The 26,612-nt window shown below is 36.8% G+C and overlaps 1 protein-coding gene across 2 annotated transcripts in view; it reads right to left on the minus strand.

The window, feature by feature from the left end:
• Positions 1-26,612, minus strand: part of DYNC2I1 (dynein 2 intermediate chain 1) — a 100,202-nt gene that overhangs the window by 62,622 nt on the left and 10,968 nt on the right. The window contains exons 5-12 of one of the 2 annotated variants that reach the window (XM_075550160.1): positions 22,621-22,674; positions 18,219-18,627; positions 14,090-14,178; positions 11,872-12,180; positions 8,504-8,559; positions 5,984-6,038; positions 962-1,039; positions 162-381 (exon numbers count right to left, since the gene is read on the minus strand). In XM_075550160.1, the coding sequence (XP_075406275.1) occupies positions 162-381; positions 962-1,039; positions 5,984-6,038; positions 8,504-8,559; positions 11,872-12,180; positions 14,090-14,178; positions 18,219-18,627; positions 22,621-22,674 (1,270 nt within the window). The remainder of the gene's footprint in view (positions 1-161; positions 382-961; positions 1,040-5,983; positions 6,039-8,503; positions 8,560-11,871; positions 12,181-14,089; positions 14,179-18,218; positions 18,628-22,620; positions 22,675-26,612) is intronic. The other variant, XM_075550161.1, reaches the window with a different exon arrangement.

The following is a 26,612-nucleotide window of genomic DNA, read 5'->3' on the forward strand; positions in this document are numbered from 1 at the left end:
TTTGTTTTCACATGTGTTAGATGCAAAGCATCGCCATGAACATATTAAATGTTTATCCACCTGATGAATTAGAACAATCTGCCTATAACAAATGTCTACAAGGCTTTAGTGTCTATAGTTTCATAAAATCAGGGACATATAATTAGTATTTAGTTATTTACCTGTCCTTGAGTCCCCTTCGTATTCTATTCCACCTTGCTTCTGAAACCGTTTCAGAGATAATTCACCAATCCTTTCATTTTCTGCATTAATAGCCTTTTGAATTTCCTGTATCTCCTTTTTTCTGGCTGGAGGAAGTTCTTCAATTGTTTCTTTTGATTCCAGCTCATTATCACTATCACCATCATCCCCATCGCAAATTTCAAAATCATCTTCATAGTCCTAGAGAGAATAAAAATGTGTTTGAAATAGTTTTTGACAAATAAACTTTTAGTAATCATATATTATCTAACATAATGTTACAACATATCATTTAAAAGACACGAAGTCCTCATTATGGCTAAGAGATGTTTTTATCTGGTTTTACTATCTTTAAATTATAAATCAATATAAACTGCTATATTATTTTCTCTGAAATGAGCTACACAATAAGACTTCCCTAAAGCGCAATTAGTAACAATAATGTGCAAACACACAAGTGGGCTTCAAAGAGTCTGAGGAAAAATGGAATTAAACGACAAATTTTTGCATTGATATTGTGAGATTTTGTGTAAATAAATATGTTTATATTGTACCTATATGTAATAAATGCATATTTGAATATAGGACATTTAAAAAGAGGTAGAAATATATAATCATTTAATTACATTATATTGCTAAACATAGCAAGCACATACAGATACTAACACATACAGATATTAAATGTTAACAGTAATGGAAAGAAAAAAGCTGTTGAATTGCATAAACTAATTTTAGAATAGTTGAATTTTAAACTGAGAAAAAAATTCATTTTTATACATACTTCAAAATCATCTTCAAAGCTGGCTGTATATTCTTCAGCTCCTGCATTTTCCAAATCAATGTCATCCTTTTCAGATTCCTAGAGGTGAAAAATCAAATATGTAGCAAAAACCTTAGAAAATAAATTTGAACCTTGAAAATAAATAATGAAGGAAAATACATATATACTGTCTTAGATTCATTTGATGTTGCCACCATGTCTGTCTGTCTATCTCTCTCTCTGACCTTAGTCACCCAGCTATCTTCCAAATTTCTTGGAATACACAAGTGAGTGCTCCCAGAGCTTCATCAGCTTGTGGAAACATGTCAATTGGTATCACATCAATTACTGAAGCCTTATTCTTGGCAAATGTTTCCACTGCAGCTTGAACTTCTTCCTTCAGTACTATTAGTTTTTGATCATATGCTATCTCTTGAAATGGCTGAATGTCAACTAGTTCCTTTTGGTACAGTGACTATTCTTCTTTGAGTGCTTCCTGTGTCATTCAATACTTTCCCCATAGAATCTTTCAGTGTTGCAGCTTGAAGCTTGAATCATTTTCTTAAGTTTAAGATATGCTAAGCATGTTCTTCTTTTCTGGTTTTCTTATTCAAGGTCTTTCCATATTTTATCATAATATTTGGCTTTGTGTTTTAAAGCTGCCCTTTGAAAATTTGTGTTCAGCTCTTTGACTTCACCATTTCTTCCATGTGCTTTTGGAACTCTCTGATTAAGAGGACGTTTCAAAACCCAAATTTCCATCAACAGACGAATGGATCAAAAACCTGCGGTACATACATACAATGGAGTACTACACATCCCTGAAAAACAGCAATGAACGCATGAAGTGCATTGCCGCATGGGAAGAACTGGAGGAAATTATGCTAAGTGAAGTAAGCCAAGCACAAAAAGGCAAATACAACATGAGTCCACTGAGGCAGGCTTAAAAACAAACAAATAAATGGGGCACAGGGGAAAAACTGCTATATACATATATCCCTGGGGTGAGATCCAACAACAATGGTGGGGGCCAAACCCAATCCCAGGATACATATGGCAGCCAACTAACAAGAGGGGGAAAGAAAGAGAGAGAGAAAAAAAATACATTGGGTAGAGAGGTAGCAGGGCACTAACCCATCCAAGGGGAGGAGTATTGTTTATATCTCCAAAGGAGAGGGAGAGAGAGACCAGGCTTCAACCCGATGTGCTAAGACGTGAATACAACATACCGACATGTACCAGGGAACCAACAGATGTCTGAAGGCCAGTCCCAATCCCAACTATGTGGACACTTCCCCCCACCCCTCAGAAGAATGTACTTCAGAGGACAGCAGTAGAGCCACAGCTTGGGGAGGCAGGTGCATCTGATTAGAGGACACAGGAGAAACGAAAATGGATGGAGAGGGAGGGGAAGACATCCTGGCCCACCAAGGCCCGAGGACGATATTCTTGCTCACTGCAGACAACAGACAGAGGACTGACCACAGGACTGGTCCCACTAAGAGACATGATGGCCCTCACTAAACCATAGCTCTGCGGGGGACAATACTGGAGACACAGTGTGGGAACTGTGCACAGTCTGACCCCATCACACCCAGGTGAGGGAGGACGATGTAAGGTAATGAAAATAATAATAATCTATAACTTATCAAGGGTTCGTGAGGGAAGGCAGGTGAGAGAGGGAGGGAGAAGAAATGGGGAGCTGACATTAGCGGCTCAAGTGAGGAGAATGCTTTGAAAATGATGATGGTGGCATATGTGCAAATGTGCTTGACACACTGGATGAATGTAAGGATTGTGATAAGAGAGGCAAGAGCCCCCAATAAAAGTATTTCATTAAAAAAGAGGACGTTTCAGAATCTCTTGACATCCACTTTGATCTTTTCAGATATATATTTCAAAATATACATCTTCCTTACCAGTGTCTTCACTTCTTGCCTTTGAGCTAATTTCCACACTGATGACACTTCCTCCGGGATGTACTAACTCGACAGGGAGCAGTCACACACACTGCCTTCCCACATCTCCAGGAGAGGAAAAGCCATGCACTTAGTAATTAGGGGCACAAACTTTAAAGTTAAAATTTTGGTATTTGGGTCCTGACTCTGTGGCTTATTAACTGTATAACTTAGAGAACATAACTAATCTCACATGCTTTGCCTTTGTCCTCTGAAAATTAAGGACACCAGTGCCTGCTTTATAATACTCATGAGAGGATTAAATAAAATAATGCACATAACATTCACCACTGGGTCTGATACAGTAAGAACCCAGTAAACATGGCCAGTGGTATTAGAAGTATATTGTACTCTCAAAGATTTATTCAGTGTATAAAACTGGTGATGACATATTATTCATGAATAAAGTAAATGTCTCATAGTGAATACAAAAATATTTTTCCAAAAAGATTACAAATTTTTTCCAGATATATTGTAATTATAGACATATTCAGAAAATTTTTCAGAATATTTCAAGATATCCAGAAATGCTCAAGAATGCAACCAATATGAGTTGCATGTGTTTTATACCTAATTAAATACAGATGCTATTCAATATATAAATGCTGATTTTATTCAATATATAACAGTCATAAGCCAATGCATGGCTCTCAGGTACCTATCAAGATCATTGCTAAAATTTTTCAAGGGAATAGGCTTATAACATACCTTTCTCTTCTGACAAATAAAAAAATGTTCAAATTATCTCAGTGATAATTTTTATATCAAGTACATGTTGAATTATTATAAATATGCTGAATATTATTTAAATTAACTTTATGAAGCTTATTATTTTACATGACTACAAATTTAATTGTTCACATTACATATACAATGGTAATATAGGCCAAATTGGGATAGGGAAAATTACTAATTTGCACCTAATAATTCCATTCCATGAAATCTACCCATTTAAAAAAGTAGTAGATTCATAGTATGTGAATTACAGAATTGCTACAACAAATTGGAAAAGATAATATGCTGCATGGTATGTGTTATTTTTTGAAAGGCATCCAAAATTGCCACATGTGTATGCCAATATATGACTATGAGAGATTCTGTGATAAAATATTTATAAATCTGAATCTTTATATATATTTATATGTGGCTAAGTTTTCTTCTGTGGCTTAAGTGATGATAATATTTAGACAGTGAGTCAGCCAAAGAAACAACCAACCTATTGCCAATTGAGTTGATTCTGACTTATAATGACTGTACAGAACAGAGTAGAACTTCCCATAAGGTTTCCCTAGTTATCCATCTTTGCAAAAGCAGACCCCCACAACTTTCTCCCAAGGGTGAACTAAAGACCATTCCAAATGATTTAATGACTAAAATGTATGCATTCGAAAGCAACATGTGCCATATGAGCTAGTTCATATAAAATTGTTTTTGTGTGTATGTAGAAAAAGGAAATACATGAAAATTTGCAACAAAATATTAAACATGCCTTTCTTACAATCATGGGGTTTTAAGTAATTAACAAATAAAAAAATCATTATTTTCCCCCAAAACCATATTATTGGGAGCTAATACAGATGTCAAATCATTCCATAGTTTAATCATATCAAGCTGTATTATACAATTGCTACCACAGTTTCAAAGCATACAAATAATTCTTTAGAAATAATCAAAGAGAAGCCAAATTATAATTGCACGTTATCTACAACAACTAAAATCTAGAAACAATATGAAATCCAGGGTGTGTAAATCTCTAGGGACAGTAACGAGATTATTGGTTCCTTAGGGGTACAACAGGGGAGATAAAGGAGAATGGGGAGCTAATAACAATGTGTATAAGAATGAAGAAAATATTCTAAAATTGACTGCGATGATGGTTATACAACTCCTCTTTGTGTGAATGAACTAATGAACTGTATGGTATGTGAATTACATGCCAATGAAACGTTCATTAAAAAAATCTGGAAACAAAAAAACTAAATTAATGGTTGAATAATTTATACCATAACACTAGATGATACTTTGTAGTTTATAAAGACTATTCTGATGCTAGTTATGAAAACTATAGAAAATGAAGGCAAGAAAAATATGTACACCAAATGAAAAAATCAGTATATACAAATATCGTGATACTTGTTACAATACAAATATATACACAAGGTAATTTAAAACATAAAAATAATTATGCAAAGAGTGGGGTTCTAAATGTGTATAAGTACCAAACTGTGTGATAGTATTTGCTAGTGAATCCAGCTAAGCCTCGGCTCTTCTTTGTTGGAAGATTTTAAATCACTAATGTAAAATCTTTACTTATTATGACTTTGTTTAGACTTGAATTTTCTTCATGAGTCATAATTTACATCTTTTTACAAATGTATCACTTTCATCTACATGGTCTGGTTAACATTAGATGCTGTTCTAATTCACTACTCTATGCGGGATATTGGAGTTTCTTTTACTATTGAACTGTTGATTTCTCCCTTTACTTCAGTCAGTTTTTCTTCTTGTATATTGGATTTTTGTTATTAGGGACATTTTCATTTGTAGTTGTTATATCTTCCTGTCAAATTAGTTATTCTATCATTGTGAAATATCCTTCTTTGTCTCCAATAACACTTTTTGTCTCAAAGTCTACTTTTACTGATATTAATATACCTTCTGCAGCTCTATTACAGTTATTATTTGATGACTTACATTTTTCCATCTTTTTTGCTTTCATTCTATTTGACATTTAATATAAAATGTGTTTCCTGGGACTACCAATCAAATCAATCATATTTAATGAAATCTGTTTTCCAGGTTCTAAAGAACCCCCAAAACTGACCCTATTATATAATAAAGGCACACTGGTGGCATAGTGATTAAACATTGGGCTGCTTGCTAACCAACAAGGTCCACAGTTCAAAACTACCAGCTGTTCCTTGGGAGAAATAAGAGGCTTTCTATTCCTGTATAGAACACAGTTTCAGAAACCCACAGGGGCAGCTCTACCTTATAATTTACGTTTGTTTTTGAGTCACAATTGACTCAATGGCAGGGAGATTATACAATAAAACCAATATGTCCTCAACATCAATGATCTTACCTTCCTTCTTGAATCTTTATCTTTTTCATGACTCCTTACTAAAGTCTCGGCATACCTAAAAAGTAAGCAGAATCACAATCAAATTTTACTTTATAATGTAGGTTTAAGAAAAATCTTATAGCCCAGAGACAATCTTATCAACATTTTGATATTGTCAAGAGCTGCTGTAATTTGACAAACTACCTAAGTATGTTTTATCAGAAGTAAGAGTACTAGAGTGCCTAACATCTTTACAATTTAAGCAGTAATTCAATATAGTAAACATCTTCAATAGAAAAGAAATATCTAATAATTTTGTTAGCTTTTGTACACATAATCTATAGTCCCAGAGTTCTATTAAAATGTTCTCCATGTCCATTAGATAATTCCAAGCACTATTTATTTAATAATTCTATTTCCAAAAGAAAATGTTATCTTAAGATACGTTATATTTTTCTTGTCAGATTCTATATGTTGGTTGAAAAATAAAATGAAATCTCTCAAAATTCCAAATTTAGTGTCAATTTTTAGAACTTCCTATCAATCCATTATAACATAATTTAAAAGGCATATAGAACTGTCTAAAAGTCTCCTTTGTTCATTCTATCAGGTTTGCAATATAAAAATCTAGGCAATTGATACTACACTTGATCTTAACCAAAAGGCTGAGAAACAATAAATCTAGGCAATTGAAACCCGTTTTAAGTGCTAGATTTGCTCAAACATGTAAGAATTTGGGCAAAGCATTTGACCTGAATTTTCCAGCCTATAAAGAAAACAAGAATATGAGATTGTTCTAAGAATTAAAATTTAGCACTCAGATACAAAGTGAAATCATTTATAAATATATGCTTACATTAATCTATAATCTTTACAAAACCCCACACAAAATAGGTATTCTTGCCATAGTTTTGTTGATGAAGAAATAGGCTCTGTGGGGAAGTGAGAGTCTGAAACCTACACCCTGGCTCTCTCTCATTCTAAAGGGGTAGCAGCTGAAAATAAATGTTTTTTCATTTGTATTTACAATTTACAAAGGCAAATGTATTTACAAATATGGGGCAGTGGGGGATTTGGTGGCATTCCCAGAAAACTATATTTAAAAACCTAAAAGCCATCAATTCAGTTCCACCTCACACATATGTAGAATGATCCTTATAATCAGCTCCCCCTTTCTACCCCTGCTTCCCTCCACCCTCCCTGTATTGACACTTTCACCACTGGTCCTGAGGGACTCATCTGCCCTGAATTCCCTATGTTTCCAGTTCCTATCTGTACCAGTGTATGTCCTCTGGTCTAGCCGGATTTGTAAGGTAGAACTGGGATCATGATAGTGGGGAGGGGGGGGGGGGGAGGAAGCATTTAGGAACTAGAGGAAAGTTGTATGCTTCATCGTTGCTACACTGCACCCTAACTGTCTCGTCTCCTCCCTGCGACCCTTCTGTAAGGGGTTGTCCAGTTGCCTACAAATGGCCTTTGGGTCCCCAATCTGCACTCCTCCTACTTCACAGTGATATGATTTTTTTTCTTTGATGCCTGGTACCTGATCCCTTCGACACCTCATGATCACACAGGCTGGTGTGCTTCTTCCATGTGGGCTTTGTTGCTTCTGAGCTAGATAGCCGCTTGTTTACCTTCAAGCCTTTAAGACCCCCACACACGGTATCTTTTGACAGTCAGGCACCATCAGCTTTCTTCACCATATTTGCTTATGTACACATTTGTCTACAGTGATCGTGTTGGAGTGCCAATTTAATAGAACAATGTGTTCTTGCATTGAGGGAGTACTTGAGTGGAGGCCTATTAGCATATATAAATATATGTACACATGTACATGGCCTGTATTTAGACATCTATAAATGCCCCTAGCCTCCTAGTTCTTTCCTCTATTTCATTTTCCTTTACTCTTGTCCCACTATCATAGAGTTTCCTTCTAATGCACTTTTGAACCTCTAGCTTTTTGAATAATGAGGCAAGTCTTTAGCATATGAACTGGCTCATGCCAGTAAAAAGGGAGCTAACTTGTTCACTTGCAGATGCTTTAACTTCTTAAGCTTTTCATGTATCACAGATCATGTGACTGTTTCTGGCCTCGATGAGACTCCCAAGTTAAGTTCTGATTTCTAATTTTTTATGAACAGATATCGAATAGGCAAATTAAGACTAAAAATTATCCAAAGCCCCATACCCATAACCCATCTAGTTAATTCCAACTCATAATACCCTTTCAGACAGGGCAGAACTGCTCTATAGGGTTTCTAAGTCTGTAAATCTTCAATGGAACCAGACTGCCACATCTTTCTCCTCAGAAGCAGCTGGTGGGCTTGACCGCCTGACCTTTTATATTGCAGTAAAAATTTAACAACCTGTGCCATGTTAGTATACCTAAAATATAATTTGAAGATTAATCTAGGAAAAAATTATCTGTATCTATATCTTATTATTTGTTATAATTTGGCCCAATATTAAAAAATAATTTAAAGCATTTTATGAGATACATTTTATATATAACATTCATGAAAAAATAACTATATTCCTTACTGGCTGCTAGTTCCATCTCTTTTTGAACTTGAACCTCGACCTCTGTGTTCACCATTCTAAGAAGAAAAAAAATCCATAATGACTAATTCGTATGCCATAATTAATTAGCCATCATTAGTAAACTATAAGAAGATTCAAATTTCAATAATAACATCTATACTTATAAGTATTTTTGCTAGATATCATTAGTAAATCAGATAATATAAAAGAAATGAATAAAGGTAGACTAAAAAGGTTTTCATTACTTCAGTAAGAAAAAGAAACTTATAGTCATCAATTTCACATAAATAATGCATTACTTACAAATGAAGCTGACTTGTTTCTTGAACTGCTTGAAATTATATATTTTTACATATCAATATCTCTGTAGAAGAGTTTTATACACTTCTACTGAATTAAGTAAATTTTAAAAAGTAAAACTACAAATGTTTAAATGATGACTTTTAGATGGATTGTTTAAAAACAGCGACAAAACAAGGTGATCAGTGGATGTAGGGCCAGTCACTGATAAGACGGATACACCACAAAGAGCATAGGAGGAGTAGCTATGGGAGGGCCAGTTTACAGAAAGCCTTGAAACCTAAGACCTTGGAACTGATCCCTGAGAAATGAAGACCAGCAGGGCAGGATTAAACAGGGAACTCAGAAAGGTCATCTAGACGGCGATGTGCATCAAAAGTCTTAAAATACTGTCAAACAATATTCAAACACTTGCTTTGACCTCCAAGTTCCACTCCAAAAAATACTTAGAACACAAAGACAGGTTTAATGACTTCCATTCTGTTAACCAAAAAATAACTTTCATTATCAAAATAATGTTAACAACTGAATGTTCAGTCAATAGCTTGTTAGAGATGAGAGATCTATTAAAGATCCTGGTATTAAAAAGTACTTCCCAGAACAAAGAAGAAACAGTAACATGATTCAACTCTAATTTGCATAATACAACAATAATTTGGGGTTCAGTCTATACAACAGATTGGAATGGAAAAATAATGGAATCAGTAGTGCTGAACATGATAGGAAAATGATTTCATGACTAAACATAAGGAAAGAAAAAAACGGTCAAGCTATGTATAAAATTTTAAACCTGGATGATGAGTGGGAGTGGGAGTGGGCATGAAGGAAAGAAGAGGATCCATACTTTGATGGGGCTTGACATATGTTGGATGTGCTAGATTTGGGGAACCAAGTGTGCAAGTTCATTACTTTTACCCATTATCTTAATTCCTACAATATTCAAGGAAACAGGTAACAGACAGTATATGGCAGAGATAAAACATCAACTAAGCACTTTGAACTCCAACTTTGTGATCCTGCCATTACATCACACAGTTCCTTAGGACTAATGTCTAGTTAGAAAGGCTTGGAGCTAGAAATAGATATTTAGAGGAGACATCTGAAGTCACTGCTCCAAAGAAAAAGGAGTCCTGGCGGCACAGTGCATAAGCACTCAGCTGCTAAACAAAAGGTGAGTCGTTTGAACCCACCCGCCACTTGGCAGGAGGAAGACGTGGAAATGTACATATGTCAAACCTACAGCCTCGACACCTAACAACAGGAACAGGCTGGTCTACTCATTTCAAAGTATGGGAAGTTTTACATAATATTAACGAGCAAGGAGGAGTTCTCCACAAGCTGGATATAGTCCGGGACTGCTTGTAATTAAATCTGATTCTGTATGGTATCCCTGCATATAATATGTATTGATAGTAAAAATAGTATCGTCTTATAAATACTAAACACTTGGCAAAAATGCTGCACCAAAAGGAGGGCTGTAGGTTGTAGATGACAGGGATCGGGGTTTCAATGCAGAAAGGAGTTGGAGTAACAAAAATTAAAATCACAGCTGGAGGATTCTGCCTCACGCTACATGGCTGGTCAAAGAGAAAACTAAGATAAGCCACTATAGTAGCAGTGATCTCAAATGAAGGTATTTTAAGATAATTTAATACAAATGTGTCTCAGTTTCAATGTTCCTGGTTTTAATTAAATGAGGTATAGAGCCTAACAATATATGCAACATACTTTAGTCTACAGAGCACCAGTAAACCAGCGAGGCCACAGGCTTCAGCCCTAGGATTCCCACCCCAAGCCCAACCCCAGTGTTTGCTCAATGAAGCAAGAACCTCCTGGAGTATACCACATGACATTGTGAAGAGATTTACATCCAATTGAAAGGAAAAATCACCAATAAATAAGACAATAAAGTAAGATTGGTTTCAAATTCTAAAAAAATTGGATGGTGTCTGGCTATGAGGGAAAAAAAAGCCTCTGGGGTCTTAAAGGCTTGTCTTAAAACAAGAGCTGTTAGCTAAGTAGAGCTTAAATTCTGAGCACTCAGTTTGCAGGCGGCTATGGATAACAGTGAGAGCCCAAAATCCATTTGCAAAGTCTGTACACAGATTAAACCTCCAAAGAACTCCTTCAGACCATTGACTAGGAATAGGAAGAGTCATGCCCTCAGAGTCCTTTGGAAAGCAGATTAGTGCAGACATAGTTAGGTTAAAATTTAACATACTGTCATTTGTCTTCCCATTTGACCCATTATTAATGTTTTCTAGTTTCTATAAACTTGTACTTTCATTATAATGAAGCTTTTTCTGTTTTATTTTGTTGTTATTATTTACTTTTAAAATATAATTTGCTTTATATGAAATCCAGAATATGTAATTCATAGACAGTAAACACATTATTAATTTGTGGAGAGGGCAGTTTGGGAAAGAGAAGAGCTAATAATAACGGGTATAATAAGAAAGAAAATGTCCTAAAATTGATGATTGTACAACACTTTTTGATATATTTAAACCACTGATTTTTATGACATGTGCATTATATGCCAGTAAAACTATTTTTAAAAAATGAGGCTAGTTGGAAATGATTCAAGTGACTGAAAAAAAGTGACAACAAAAGGAAAATATTAAGCAACTACAATACTAAATCAACGTATATAGGAGGAAAATTAGACCTTTAAACAATCAATAATTCAATATTCTTGTGTTTTATTTCATTTTTTGGCAAACTACACTCTGAATTCTGGCTGAAATGCTTTCCTATCATTCGACTTAATTTCCACTTAAAAAAAATATTGGCTTCCTTTTTAATGTTAAAGTTCAAATTTCTTATGGTAGATTTCTAAATATTTGTTAAGTACTTACACGGCATAGCAAAACTTGAATTCATATTTCTAAGAAGACCAGGTATATCTCTACGCCCATTTATTTTGGAAACTTGAATCATGTTTTTTACCAAGTTTACTACTTTCAGGCAACAAATATTAAAATTACCCGCCTGCACTTAGACACATTTTCTCTAAAACGGCGGATTTTAGGATGAACATAAAGATCGTGAAACATCTCAAGAAATACCTTGGAGTCCCTTTTCTTATGTTCTTCTTTAGACGATCTCTCCTTTTTGTCCGCGCCGCGCCGGTACCTCTCTTCTTCAAAATGGACACTCTCTTTATGTCGTTTTTCTTTATGTCTTTCTTCCCCTTCCCTTTCAGAACACACACTGATTTTTTCTTTTGGAACTTTCTCTCTTTTTTCCCTTGTGCTGCTTTTTTCTCGATGTTTCTTCTCTCGCTCGTGTTCTTTTGGTTTCCGGTGTCGTCTGTCACTTTCTTCTTTATAAAGCCAGTACTTTAGAGGATTGTCCTTGTTGTCACCATACTGCAACTGAGAGACACGACATATTGAAATGTGTGCGCCTATCAAATGTGCACTTCTTTCAGATACCAGCCGAAGCAAAACGCAATGCCGTCAGGCTGACTCTGACTCACGGTGACCCTGCATGGACCTGAATGTATAGGCTGTAAGTTTTACAGAAATAGATAGCGTCCACTTTCTGCTGTAGCACAGTGCTTGTGGTGGGCAGTCCAGTCCTTACATGACAGGGCTCCTTGATGTGCTATGGTTTAAAAGAAGAAGAAAACGACAGAACTACTATTGCCTTCTGCTGTCCTGTACGCGGCTGCCAGGTGCCTCAACACTATGGTCACACCAATCCTCTACTATTAGATGATATTACCTGCAGAATAGCAGAGAAGTTGACCCACAGGGATAACAAAGTTTACATTCCTTTATCGTGGAAAACATGCCCTTCACAATCAGGAGCCTTCATAAACTTCTATAGCCTCAGCTCTTGTTCCTTCCCCACAACTCCTACATATCCTAAGCTCCACCAACCCTAAAATCTTCTCCTGTAAAATCTTACAAATTCCTCAGGAAGACCACAACATAACAATGCTACCTTTCTGAGAATTATGTATCATACTATATCATATACTTCACTCATTAGTTTGCATATTCATTCCCTATCCGAAACTGGATTCTTTTTCTTTTTTTAAACGTTTTATTAGGGGCTCATACAACTCATCGCAATCCATACATACATCAATTGTGTAAAGCACATCTGTACATTCACTGCCCTCATCATTTTCAAAGCATTTGCTCGCTCCACTTAAGCCCTTTATCAGGTCCTCTTTTTTTCCCCCTCCCTCCCCGCTTCCCCCTCCCTCATGAACCCTTGATAACTTATAAATAATTATTTTGTCATATCTTGCCCTGTCCGACTGGGATTCTTAAATAGGAGAACCATCTTTTATTCATTTCCATATTCCCAAAAACCACTGTCAATGCTCAGAAAATACAACTGGCAACATCTTTATAAAGAGGTATGCTTATAAATTATATAGTAGGTTTTTATATAATATTTTTGGCTCAATCTGTAGTTCTAGGAAGAATATCAACTGTATTTCAGTAGAGCACCAAAATGAACCCGCCTCATACTCAATCTAAACTGTACCTCTTCATAAAGGATCTTCTCCGCTCATATCCCATCAGTGATCATTTAATTTTTGTCTTCCATTTACTTGCTTTAATTTTATGGCTCCTTTCTCATCTTTCAGTTCACTGTTGTTGCCAAACTCTTCACACTGCTTCAGAATTTATCATTCTACCCGCCAATCCCTGTAATATATATCTAACTAGTTTCCTTCTCGCAGTTCCTTCCTAAATTCATCCCGTCCTATATGTTTGCCAAAATAATCTTCCTAAGGAAAAATATGTGTAATTTGACTATATTCCTACTAAAACTCGCCAGTAAAATTAGATTACTACCTCCTGTCATTCACCAAAATAAATTCTATGGGGATTAAAGATTTAAGCAAAAGAAGTTATAAAGACCCAAAACAAAATATAGATGACCATTTACAAAACTTTGGTGTGGCAAAACAACTCTCTAATCATGACTTCACTGTAGAAATGAGGAAAAGGACTTACTGACTTAACTTATTAATAACTTTAAAGTTAGAACATGAAGAACCGATCCCCAAGTAACAACTAGAGTAAAGCGAAAGTATCAGGTATGATGTTAAATACTCTTACAAGTCAGCAAGAGCTTTTCCATTAGAAAAACATACTTCATTAAAAAAGTAAGCAAATGTAATAATTAACAAAAGGGCAATAAACCATTTTGAAAAAATGACTAGAGATGCCTTTTTTTCTGAATCAAATAGGAAAGATAAAAACTAAGAATAATGATCAGCTACTATTTAGCACATGGGGAATTATTTTCTTTATATACCTTTCTTTCTCGATATCTTCTTTCTCTATCTTCATCTCTTTCCAAGTTATCATCTCTTTTTTCTCTTTCTTCAATTCTTGCTTTACTTACTATATAAATAAAAAATAGTTTTAATATTCTTAAATTTTAGCACACCGAAAAGCTCTTTGAACATCTTACTATGTAGTCTGTTGTACATATTACATTTATTTTTTTAATCAAAATATTTTCTTCAATTCAAATTATTGAATGCCATGAATGAAAAGTTCTGATTGCTAATCTTAAAATGGGATGAAAAGGTGAGATAAAAATGACAATCTAAGAAACTAACATAATTCTTTCCTAGTTTCCTACTGAGGCAACTATCAAATGCTGTACTAATAGCTAGAAATTACAGAGAAGTAGAAAAACTTGTAAAGATGTAAAACTTCAGAAACCCAAAGGAGAGGTTCTAGTCTTCCCTGTAAGGTCCCTATGAGTCAGAATCAACTCCATGGAAGTCTCAGGAAAATTTAAAAATCCACTGCTATTACATCAATTCTGACTAACATAAAACGGAGTAGAATTGCCCCATAGGGTTGTAATCTTTAGTGAGTGTAGACTGCCACATCTTTTCTTCATCAAGCAGCTGATGGTTCAAAAACACCCCAACGTTGCAGTTAGCAATCAAACATTTAACTAACTGAGCCACTATGGGTCATCAAATCTATAATACCTTTGGGGTTTCTGTGGTAAAGTGTAGGTAAAAGAGGTACCTAAATAAGTGCTATGAATTAAATTGTGTCCCTCTTAAATATATGGTAGAATTTGAATTTCTATACATGTGGATGAGATCCCATTTGAGAAAAACAGGTTTATTTGTTATGCTAATGAGGGTATATCAATGTCTTGTGCATGAAGTCAATCACTTTTGAGATACACCAATAACCAAATCCACTGCCATTGAGTTGATCCCAGCTCATAGCAACTCCATAGGATAGAATGTAACTGCTCCTTAAGGTTTCAGAAACCATTACTCTTAAAGGGAGCAGGGAGTTCACGAATGACACAAGTGCAAGTGCAGAAGAGCAGATGCCACCTGGAGAACAATTACTAAAAGAGCCGTGACAAAGATTTTACCCTCGAGCTGACAGAAAGAGCTTCCCCTGCAAAGAACATTCCTCTAGAAACACTATAGTGAATTAGAACTTCTAACCTCCTAGAACTAATTTCTGATCATTAAAACTATCCGTTTGTGATCTTGAACTCTTACTCGATCATAGCCCTAATATAAGAACAATTAGTCCTTATGACATGGACCTGCCTGGTACTCACCCTCATGAGGAGATTACCAATGACATGGGTGCCATAGCAAAGTGTGGTGAAGAAACCAGAGGTTGCCCAGCAATCATGAAAAAGAGTGTCTGGGATCCTAAAGGCTTGTCTCAAAACAAGCAGCCATCTAAGAGAGGAGTCAGCCAAGTTCACACGGAAGAAACACACCAGTCTGTGTGATCCAAGGACTGCAAATAGTAAGATCCAACCTGGAGGAGGGAATGGTACCAGTGCCTAAATTCTAAACACCTAGTTTGCAGAAAGCTATGGATGATAGTAGAAACCCAAAATCTATTTACAGGGTCCCTACATGGGTTGAATACCCAGTGAATCCCCAATGCACACAGGCTAGGATTACTAACAGCCCTAATATCAGACAAATCATTATAAAGTTTGCTTTAGCAGCTATAATTAGACTGGACTATAATACTTTGTCATTTTCTCTTCCTCTGGACCCAATGTGAATTTATTCTAAATTTGTTGTATACTTTCTTGATGAAAGTCTTTACCTGCTTTATATAATCATTGTTGCTGGGTCCCTGTTTGTTGCTTGCCCTTGTTTTGTAAGTGGAATTATGAAGGGAATAGTTGGATTGATGGGGATATGGATGGAGAAGGTGGGAAAAATGGGCAATATCAACGAGTACAATAAAGAAAATGGGGCAATATAAATGGCTACAAGAAAAGGTTCCAAAGACAATTGTGGTAATGAATGCATAACCCTTCTTGATATGATTGAGATATTAAGATGTTGATTATAGATCAAAAAAAATTTTAAGTGAAAAAAAATCCATATGTGTTCATTCTGATACAGAAGAATTAGCAAACTAAGGCCTTAATCACTGAGTAAAACCTGCCTAATGCACCAAACCTTTTAGCTCATAAGCTCTTGTACTCTCACCATTTCCTGATAAAAAAAATAGTACAGCTTATTGGCATCCAAGTTCCTAAGTCAGAGAATGACAGGTGATATATCAGAATGCCAGGTTATTCCCTATATAACTACGTGAAGCCCCCACTGACACAAAAGATGCAGCTTTACTGCCTAGCAGCCAATGCCCATTTCGCTACTAACCTAGCCTGTAACAATCTGAAACCACAGGAAGAACTCAACACATACCATGAACAGTAATGTTGATGCCACAGTCCCTTCCAAAAATGCAGAAGCTAGCTCTTCACTTCTGAATTTGCACAGACAAGAAAGTCATCAGATGTAACATTAAGAGAATCAGTATTTTAAAAGACAAGGACAAAACAAGTCATCAGGGGACACTGAAATAAAATTCACTCAGGTATTCACTCACTCAAAAATCTTCCCTGAGCACAGAATAGATCAAAACAGGAATGAAAACTCCCCACAGAGCTCACATTCTACTGGGAGGAGCAGGGCAGACAGTAAAAAAATGGAGTGGGGGTGGTAAAAAGGGGGCAGAATCTAGATATGAGGATATACAGAATTTCCTGATAGACTGGAAATAGATTTCCTGACAGATTGAAAGGGGAAAAGTGGAGTCAAGATTGATTCCAAATTTTCACTTGAGTAACTAGAAAGAAGTAGTTGGTATCAACTGGCATGGCTAAGAGCATTTCAGTGAAATAATGTGTGTGGGAAAGACAACAGATATTTATTTTTAGACATATTAAGTTTAGGGTATTGATTAGACATCAAACTACAGTGGTCAAGAATGTAAGTAAATATGAAACGCTAAACCACTATCATTGAGTCAATTCCAACTCACAGTGAACTTATACAGGGTTTCTGAGACTAGATCTTTAGACATATCCAATTATTGTAATTGCTGTCAAGAAATTGTAGATAGTTGGACAGAATCTGTACAAAGTTAAGTTGGTGAAAATTGTATGACAGATACAATGCAAAAAAAGGGGAGGAGTTGCGTTTGTGGTTGCGTATATACAACAAACACATCATCGGATTTGGTTCCTTGGTTTGAAGTTTTAGGATTACAGTTTAATGGGACATCCCAATTAACACCTAATAACACGTTTAGTACTCCTGTTCTACCTCACAGTTCACTGTGTACACCTGGGGTCTTAAAAGTTTGCAAATGGCCGCCCAAGGTACAACTGGTTTGTATTTGCCTGGAACAACAGAGGAAGAGAGTCGGAGGAGGTGGGGGATGTGAAATGTGAGGCTAATTTTCACCGAGTGAAGCTAAACTATTGCTTGTTTTCAAATTATTTGGGGGATATTTTCATTTTTAAGATTTACAGATTTTTTCAGGGCAATAGTTTTAGGGATTCTACTATCTTCTATTAGTCCAGTAAGTCTAATTGGAACTTATCTTCTACACCTCTCCCCCTTTTGATCAGGATTTTCTAAGGCATCTTTGGTCAAAATGTTTTCTAAAGGTAACCTGGTACCATCCAGTTCTCCAGGTCTGATGGAAAAGGAAGGAGTTTTTCATGGAGGCAAGTAGGCTCACATTTCTGAGCCCTGCCAATTGATAGATTAGAGGGTAAGAACAGTTGACAACCTGGAGAATAGAATTATTATCACTAAGCTGTACCTGTAGAAATGGTTGGATCGGTGTGTACTTTGCTGTGTATACTATCAACAGCAAAAGGATAAAATTTAGAGAAAAGAGGGGGGAAATGAAGAATGAATGCACACAAATACAAAAGGAATTAGGAACTTCAAATTACGGTCTAAATTTTTATGAAAATTATTAGAAAACAAAATGCTGAATAAAAATTTCAGGAGAAGAAAAGGCTCACTAACCACATTTTTGACAGAGGAAATGGATCTAAACAAACTGATACAAAGATAAATTTAAGGGAGGAACTTAGATGTAGGTAGTTAACCAAAACCACGTACCTGAACGAATTTTCCTGTCTACCTTGTCCAGATGCTGCCTGTCACGAACCTCGCGTCCCGCGACGTTATGGTAGGCTGCGGTATGCTTAACTTCTTCTTTCCTTACTTTCCTCTCTTTTTCTCTGTCTTTCACTTTACTGTGAGACTTTTCTGTTTCTTGTTCTCGATGTTTATATTTTTCTCTTTCTCGATCTTTTGTGTCCTTTTTTCTTTCCTTATGTTTTTCTCTGTCCCTCTCCCCATGAGGACTCTCCTTAGATACATGGGCATCTCTTTCACTTGTCCTTTCTTTATACTTGTCTCCATCTTGATCTTTGTGTTTACGCTCTCTGTATTCCAGAAGGTCAATTTCTGACTCTTTATGTAGTTTCTTTTCTTTATGTTTCTTTTCCTCTCTTGGACTATCGGACTGTGCAATTTAAAACAGGTTAAGAGTTAACTTATTTACCAGCATCTGGGGTCTTAAAGACTTGTAGCTAAACAAGCAACCATCTAGCAGGGAAGCAACAAATCCAATGGAAGAAGCACACCAGCCTGTTTGATCACAAGGTATCGACAGGATCGGGTATCAGAAGATCAAAAACAATAATACCAATGTGAGGGAAAGGGGTCAGAGTGGAGACCCAGAGCTCATCTGTAGACAATTAAGACATTCCCTCACAGAAGGATCACACGAAAGAGATGATTCATCCAGGATGCAATGTAGCACCGATGAAACAAAAAACATTCCTTTGGTTCTTTAATGCTTCTTTCCCCCACTCTCATGACCCCAGTTCTACCTCACAAAGCTAGACCAGAATATGTACATTAGTACACATAAGTGCTTTCAACACATGGATTCGGGGACAGATCAAGCCCTCAGAAACAGTAATGGGAGTAGTGATACCAGGAGGGTATGGGGAGGAGAGAAAAGGGGAACTCTAACAATGACAGATGTAGTACAACCACCACCACCACTCCACCAGGGGAACGAATAGGGGAAATGTGAGTGAACGGATACACCAGACAGTGTAAGACATGGAGAAAAGTAGTAATAATATATAATTTCTTAAGGTTTCACAAAGGGGTAAGGATTGAGGAGTGAGGGTAAAAAGGGGAGCTAATATCAAAGGGCTCAAGTAAAAAGATAATGTTTTGAAAATGATAATGGCAACCCATGTACAAATTCACTTAAGATAATAGCTTTATGGATTGTTGTAATAGCTATAAAAGCCCCCCACAAGTTACGTTTTTTTAAAAATAGCATCGCTTTAGGAAAAATGCCTAATATTACTTATATAGACCCTTATGGGAAGAATACACACTATATTATGCTCTTAGGTGGGCATTTTTGACCTAGTTTCTATCCAGCCCTTTGTGCTGTAGACAACCAGGTTGAGTACTGCAGACAACCAAGACTTTAGACTCTGTACTTTTGAGGTGTATGACATACTTCATAGGCCACCAGAAGGTTCTTATTTGGAAACCCCACTAAGCAAATAGGACTTTACCTTAAACTCGCCTGTAGTAGATTTAAGGAACTGACAATACTCCCTTGGACTTATGGCTGAGATTCCCTAGTGTGAGAAGAAAATGATTGCTATCCCAAGGCTATGGAGTTGGAGGTCCCTGGACTCTGGTTTTGAGAAAGCCCGATGAACAGTGGCTCAGGACTACCATATAGTTGCTACTAGCATGCTCCTTTTACTTTTCATTTTTCTTTTAAAAATCCTACTGGGGCTCGTACGGCTCTTATCACAATCCATCCACTGTGTCAAGCACATTTGTACATTTGTTGTCTTCATTCTCAAAACATTTTCTTTCTACTTGAGCCCTTGGTATCAGCTCATTTTTCCCCTCCCTCCCCGTCCCCTTCTTACTCATGAACCCGTGACAATTTATGAATTGTTATTATTTTGTCATGTCTTATACTGTCTGACATCTCCCTTGACCCACTTTTCTATTTTCCATCCCCCACGGAGGGGGGTATATGTAGATCCTTGTGATCAGTTCCCCCTTTCTATCCCACCTTCCCCTTACCCACCTGGTATTGCTGCTTTCATTATTGGTCCTGAGGGATTTATCTGTCCTGGATTCCCTGTGTTGTCAGTTCTTATCTGTACCAGTATAATTTCTCTGGTTTAGCCAGATTTGAAAGGTAGAATTGGGATCATGACAGTGGGAGGAAGGAAGCACCAAAGAGCTAGAGGAAATTTGTATGTTTCATCATTGCTACACTGCATCCTAACTGGCTTGTCTCCTCCCCAGGACCCTTCTGTAAAGGGATGTCCAGTTGCCTATAGATGGGCTTTGGGTCTCTACTCTGCACTGCCCCTCAATCACAATGATATGATTTTTTTGTTCTTTGAGACCTGATCCCATAGACACTTCGTGATCACACAGGCTGGTGTGCTTCTTCCATGTGGTCTTTGTTGCTTCTGAGCTAGATGGCCACTTGTTTCTCTTCAAGCCTTTAAGACTCCAGACTCTATCTATATCTTATGATAGTCTAGCACCATCAGCTTTCTTCACCACATTTGCTTATGCACCCATTTGTCTTCAGTGATCGTGTCAGGAAGGTGAGCAACATGGAATGCCAGTTTAATAGAACAGTGTTCTTGCATTGAAGAAGTACTTGAGTAGAGGCTCAATGTCCATCTGCTACCTTAATACTAAACCTATAAATATATGTGTATAGACCTATTTCCCCATCTTTTGATTTTTTGAATGAACATTATTGAAAACTTTGCCCTATCTCTAACCTCCATTATTTGTATAAGTAGTGTTTAATCACTTGAGTTTTTTATCTGGTACAGGTCTGCAATCCATGTATCCGGTATAAACAGCTGTCCTACAGCTTTTCCTTTTCTAAACAGAATTTGAAATTCTATAACATTGGCTAAATTAAGGATATTAACAGTAGAAGTTTCCATATGCCCATGGGAATGATTTATAATGCCCCCCCCCCAAAAAAAATGATGTCTCGAAAATGGACCAAGGACATATACAAATAGCTATCTAAACGGATTTTGAGCTCATACTTAAAAATCTTAGCCCCAATAAGAACAACTAGTTCTTATGATGTGGCCCTAGTCAATACTTGCCCTCATGAAGAGATCACTGAAGACATATGAGTGCTACAGTAAAGTGTAGTGAAGAAATCAGATGGTGCCTGGCTCTCAGAAATAATATCTGGGATCTTAAAAGCTTGTCTTACAACAAGCAGTGATCTAAGTGAGGTGACAGCATGGAAGGAACATACCAGTCTTCATGATACAAGGATTATAAGCTATAACATCTAAGATCAGAGCAGGGAACAGTATTGGTATGAATTCTGAGCACCCAGTTTGCAGAAGGCTACAACTGAGTGAAAGCCCAAATTCCATTGGCAAGGTCCCCACATGGAATAAGCTTCCAGGGAATTAATTCTCTCTGACCACTGGACAGGGTGTGAATATCCTTGCTATCAGACAAAGTGCATTGGAAAGGGAACTACTGTAGACGTAGTATGGCTAAAATTTAACTACTTATCCTGTTTTCCTGTTTGACCCATTTAAAATTTGTTCTAGTTTTTATTTTCTGTTATCTGTTCAAATAAGTTTTTCCAATGTATTATTTTGTTATTTTTGTTGGGTTTTTTGTTTGTTTTTGCATGTTTTTCTTTATATGAAAGCAAGGAGGGGTAACGCTATAGAGACAGTAATGGATTATTAGTTTCTTAGGGCTACAGCCGGGGAGGTGGATGGGGAATGAGGAACTAATATTGTGTACCAAAAAAAGAAAAGAAAATGCTCTAAAATTCATGGTAGTGATGATTGCACAACTCTTTTAAATATGTTTAAACTACTGAATTGTATAATACATGAATTATAAGTTAATAAATCTGTTTAAAAAAATTAAAGAAGGAAAAAAGTTACTAAGACACTGCCTGGGTCCTAATAAAGAAGTAGTCCTAGAGCTGAGAGCTGGTTCTTTCCCCACTCAGCTGGCAGCAATGGGAAATGTAGCAGCAACCACCTCAGGAGAATTATGTTTCAATCCAGAGTCCCGTGTCATTTTCACACACACCACACGACCACCACCACCACTGCAATCCCTGAACAAAGACCAACACAGGATCCCCAAATTGCCTTTGGGGCATTCCTGAACCCTAACAGAGGACCCTAAGAACTGGTGAAGAAGTTGAGATGGAGTGGAATCATCAGCCCTAAAAAAACAGATACAATCTACACCATAATTTGAGCCTATTTCAATACAGTCCCAAAACATATTAATTACAATGGCTTTATCTTTAAATCAAAAATTCCTCTGAAATTAGTCACACACAATCAAAGTTGTATAGCATTATAAAATAGGTAAAACTGTCAAAGGAAACCAAATAAATTCCAAATGGATTCCAAGTTAAATTTGTAAAGTATATTACCCAAAGGTGTTTTTTGAGGTCGTCTGCTTTCCATGTATCATCTTTTGTTCTTCTCTGAAAAGAAAATGATAAAGTTAGATATTTTAAAGAGTTTAAAATAACTAATTTTGTATGTTCTAGTGAGCTACCAGTTTATTAAGACTTAAATCAGTGACAAATTATTTTTTTAACTTTTTAATGTGAATTAGCTGAAGGTTTACAGAGCAGATCATCAATTTTACACTCAACAATTTATACAGTTTGCTACAGTTCATCCATTAAAATCCACTCAACTCAACAGCTTATCCCACTTTTCCCTGCTTCCTGTTTCCATTGCTCCTTCTTTCCTAGGCCTCTGAACTTTGTCCTTGGGTAAATGTTAACCTTTTGGTCTTAAATATCTGATTTTCCTAACAGGGGATAAGTTCCATTCCAGACTGAACATGTGACTACGGTCCATAGTCTTGGGGATCTTACCAGTCTCTAGCTGACCAGTAAGCCTGCTCTATTTTACGATTTAGAGTTCTGCTCTACATTTTTCCCACCCTATTATAATGTGACCCTTTTCAGAACAGTTAGTAGTGGCAGTCAGTCATCACTGGTCTCAGGATTGTGAAGATTGATTTCTGCATAGTCTATTTGACTAATTGGTTCCATGTATTTTTAGATTTTCATCACTCTTCTTTCCTTTGGGAATATTTGCACCTTAGATATTTGTTCATGAGCTTTTAAGATTCCATTCATTCCTCAAGTAGGATGTACAACACTGTTCTTGTGAACTATTTTGTCAATTGATTTTGGGGTCCCAGAGACAATGGTCCTAGTTCCCCATGCCCAGTGACTCAATTCCTTAATGAGTTTGGTGATGTTTAATAGAGCTTCATAATTTGCCTCAACTATGCTCTACTCCTTTCATGGATGTATTTACAACTAAGGTCAATACATATATAAAAAGAACTTCTGAGAATATAGAGATATGGATATATATCCTAATCTCTTTGTATAAGAATTACACTCTCTCTTCCACACCTGTTCAGCCTATGTCTTAGTATATATTTATAGAACCCCACAATGGCAGGATTATGTAATAATTTTCCTGTTGCCTTTAACTCTTACAAGCCTCCATGTCTTTCCCTGCTCTCCATCATTGTTTCCTAACCTCTCTCTTATTGTATATTGTCTTTCCCCATTATCCAAGTTAACACTGGTCTACCCTATAGTCTGTGAATTCTCCTCTCTCCCTTCCCCTCTCACTCCTGATAATGAACAAAGAATGTTTCTTTTGGTATGAAAAATCTTTTCTTCACTTTTTACAATAGTAGACTCATACAAATTTGTCCTTTGGAGATTGACTAATGTCACTAATGATACAATAAAAAGTATTTATATCTCTATTCGAATAAAGTAATAGAACTACAAATTTAAAAAATTAATTCCCTGGTCTTAAATTATACAGGGTAAGAATATACTCCTTTGGCTAAATCAAAACCAATTTAATTCACAAATATAAAAGAAAAAAGATACTTATTAACAGCCAGTGCTATACAGATGATACAACCTTGCTTATTAAAAATGAGAAGGACTTGAAGCACTTGCTGATAAATCAAGGATTGCAGCCTTTAGTATGGATTACAACCCAATATAAAAAAAACATCTTCACAACTGGACCAATAGATAACATCAGGACAATGGGAGAAAAGACTAAAGTTGCCATGGATTTAATCTTGCTTGGTTCCATAATAAATACTCCTGGAAACAGTAGGCATGAGATCAAATGATGTATTACATTAAGTAAATCTGCTACACAACGCCTCTGTAAGTGTTGAAAAGCAAGGATGTTATTTTGTGGGCTAAGGAATGCCTGACTCAAGCCATGGTATTTTCAATCACCTCATATGCATGTGATGCTGGACAGTGAACAAGGAAAATCCCAAAAGAAGTGATGCATTTGAATAATGGAGTTGGTGAAGAATACTGAAAACACTGTGCCTCCCAGAAGAACAAACAAATCTGTCTTGGAAGAAGTACAGCCAGAATGTTCCTTAGAGTCAAGGGCGGTGAATCATAGTCTTATGTCCTTTGGACATGTAAGCAGGAAACACCTGTCTCTGGAAAAGGACAACATGCTTGGAAAATAAGAGCATCAGTGTAGAAGAGGGAAAGCCTCAACAAGATGGCCTGGCACCAGGTGGCAACACTGGTGGGTTCCGATTGGCTCAAATATAACAATTGTGAGGATGGCATGGAACCAGGCAGTGTTTCATAGTAGGGTTGCTATGAGTCGGAACTCACTTGACAGGACTTAACACTAACAACAATTTCCTAAAATAATGTTAGGTAGTGCTGGGAGATAATCCCTCGAGATTGAAAGAATTACACAGAAAACACAAGAATGGACTTATATATCTAATGATCATACACATGGAGTAAGGCCATGTAATGTTTTCATTCTACAGTGAAACTTACTCAAAAATCATAGCAATATGCAAGACAGTTGTGGCCATCACTGAGGTGGGTGTATTGCCTAGAAATAGAACGCTGATCATCCCGGGAAAGGAACCCCACCACTGAACTATCAGTGTCCCCTATTAAAACTGCACCCTCACTAAACAACACAATTTCTAGCCTCTAAGGTACTGGAAGGAAGTCCTGGTGCTGTCGTGGGCTGCTAACAGCACAGTTGGCGGTTCAAAATTATCAGCCACTCTGTGGAAAAGACAGAGCTTTCTACTCCTGTAAAGAGGGCCAGCCTCAAATACTCAAGGAGGAATTTCTACTCTTTCCTATAGTGTCACCGTATGTCAAACTTGCTGATAAATCAAGGATTGCAGGCTTTAGTATGGATTACAACCCAATATAAAAAAATATCTTCACAACTGGACCAATAGATAACATCTCGCTGGATGGCAGCGAGCACAGTAAGCCTTAGTGACACAGTGATTATGTGCTGGACTCCTGACTACAAGGTGAGCAGTTCAAAACCATCAGCCACCCTGCGAGAGAAACATAAGGCTTTCTACTGCCATCAAGAGTTAACAGTCTCACAGGGAATCCAGGACATATGAATTCCACGGACCAGTGGTGAGAGTGGCGATACTGGGAGGTTGGAGGGAAGGTGAGGGAGAAAGGGGAAACAGATTACAAGGATCTACATATAAACTCCTCCCTGGGGCGGACAGCAGAGAAGTGGGTGAAGGGAGACATTGGACAATGTAAGATATGACAAAATAATAATCGTTTATAAATTATCAGAGGTTCGTGGGAGAGGGAGGAAGAGGGGAGGGAGGGGGGAAATGAGGAGCTGATGCCAGGGGCTCAAGTAGAAAGCAAGTGTTTTGAGAATGATGAGGGAAACAAATGTACAAGAGTGCTTGACACAATGGATGGATGTGTGGATTGTGATAAAGAGTTATACAAGCCCCCAATAAAATGATTTAATTATTAAAAAAAAAGAGTTAACAGTCTCAGTTCCACAAGAATTACAGGAGCAGTTCTAGTCTGTCCTCTAGGTTCATGGTGGGTCAGAATCATCTCAATGCTGTGAGTTTGGTTTTTGTCTTAGGAGATACTTAAGTGACTGTGGTGACACAACAGTTAACGCTCTCAAAGCAGCTAGAGCGGTGAATAAGTGTTGGAAATGTCTATGATTTGAACCGACCAGCCATTCCGCTCCCCAGAAGAAAGATGTGTCTGCATGCTTGTGTAAAGATTTAATTCTAGAAAGGCACTTAGCATCTGTGACTGACTAGTAAACGTGAACTATGTTTTCATAATGGCGATTTTTTTTAAATGCCTCCAACAAGCTTCTCCGTTACTTAGAAACTGAAAAACCGTTGGGAGAGATAAATACTCAATTTACTAAATAAATAAATAAAAGACAAAGAATAAACCGATTCTCTAGTTCGCCTTTAAGGATTAAAAAGGTTTCCTTGGGTAATCTACAAACACGAACTCGGGCCCCAGAAACGCTCAATAAATCGAACTACTGCCACGGAGTAGATCCCAACTCCCCA

The sequence above is a fragment of the Tenrec ecaudatus genome, chromosome 5 (assembly GCF_050624435.1).
Source record: "Tenrec ecaudatus isolate mTenEca1 chromosome 5, mTenEca1.hap1, whole genome shotgun sequence".
In the NCBI taxonomy this organism is placed as follows: domain Eukaryota; kingdom Metazoa; phylum Chordata; class Mammalia; order Afrosoricida; family Tenrecidae; genus Tenrec; species Tenrec ecaudatus.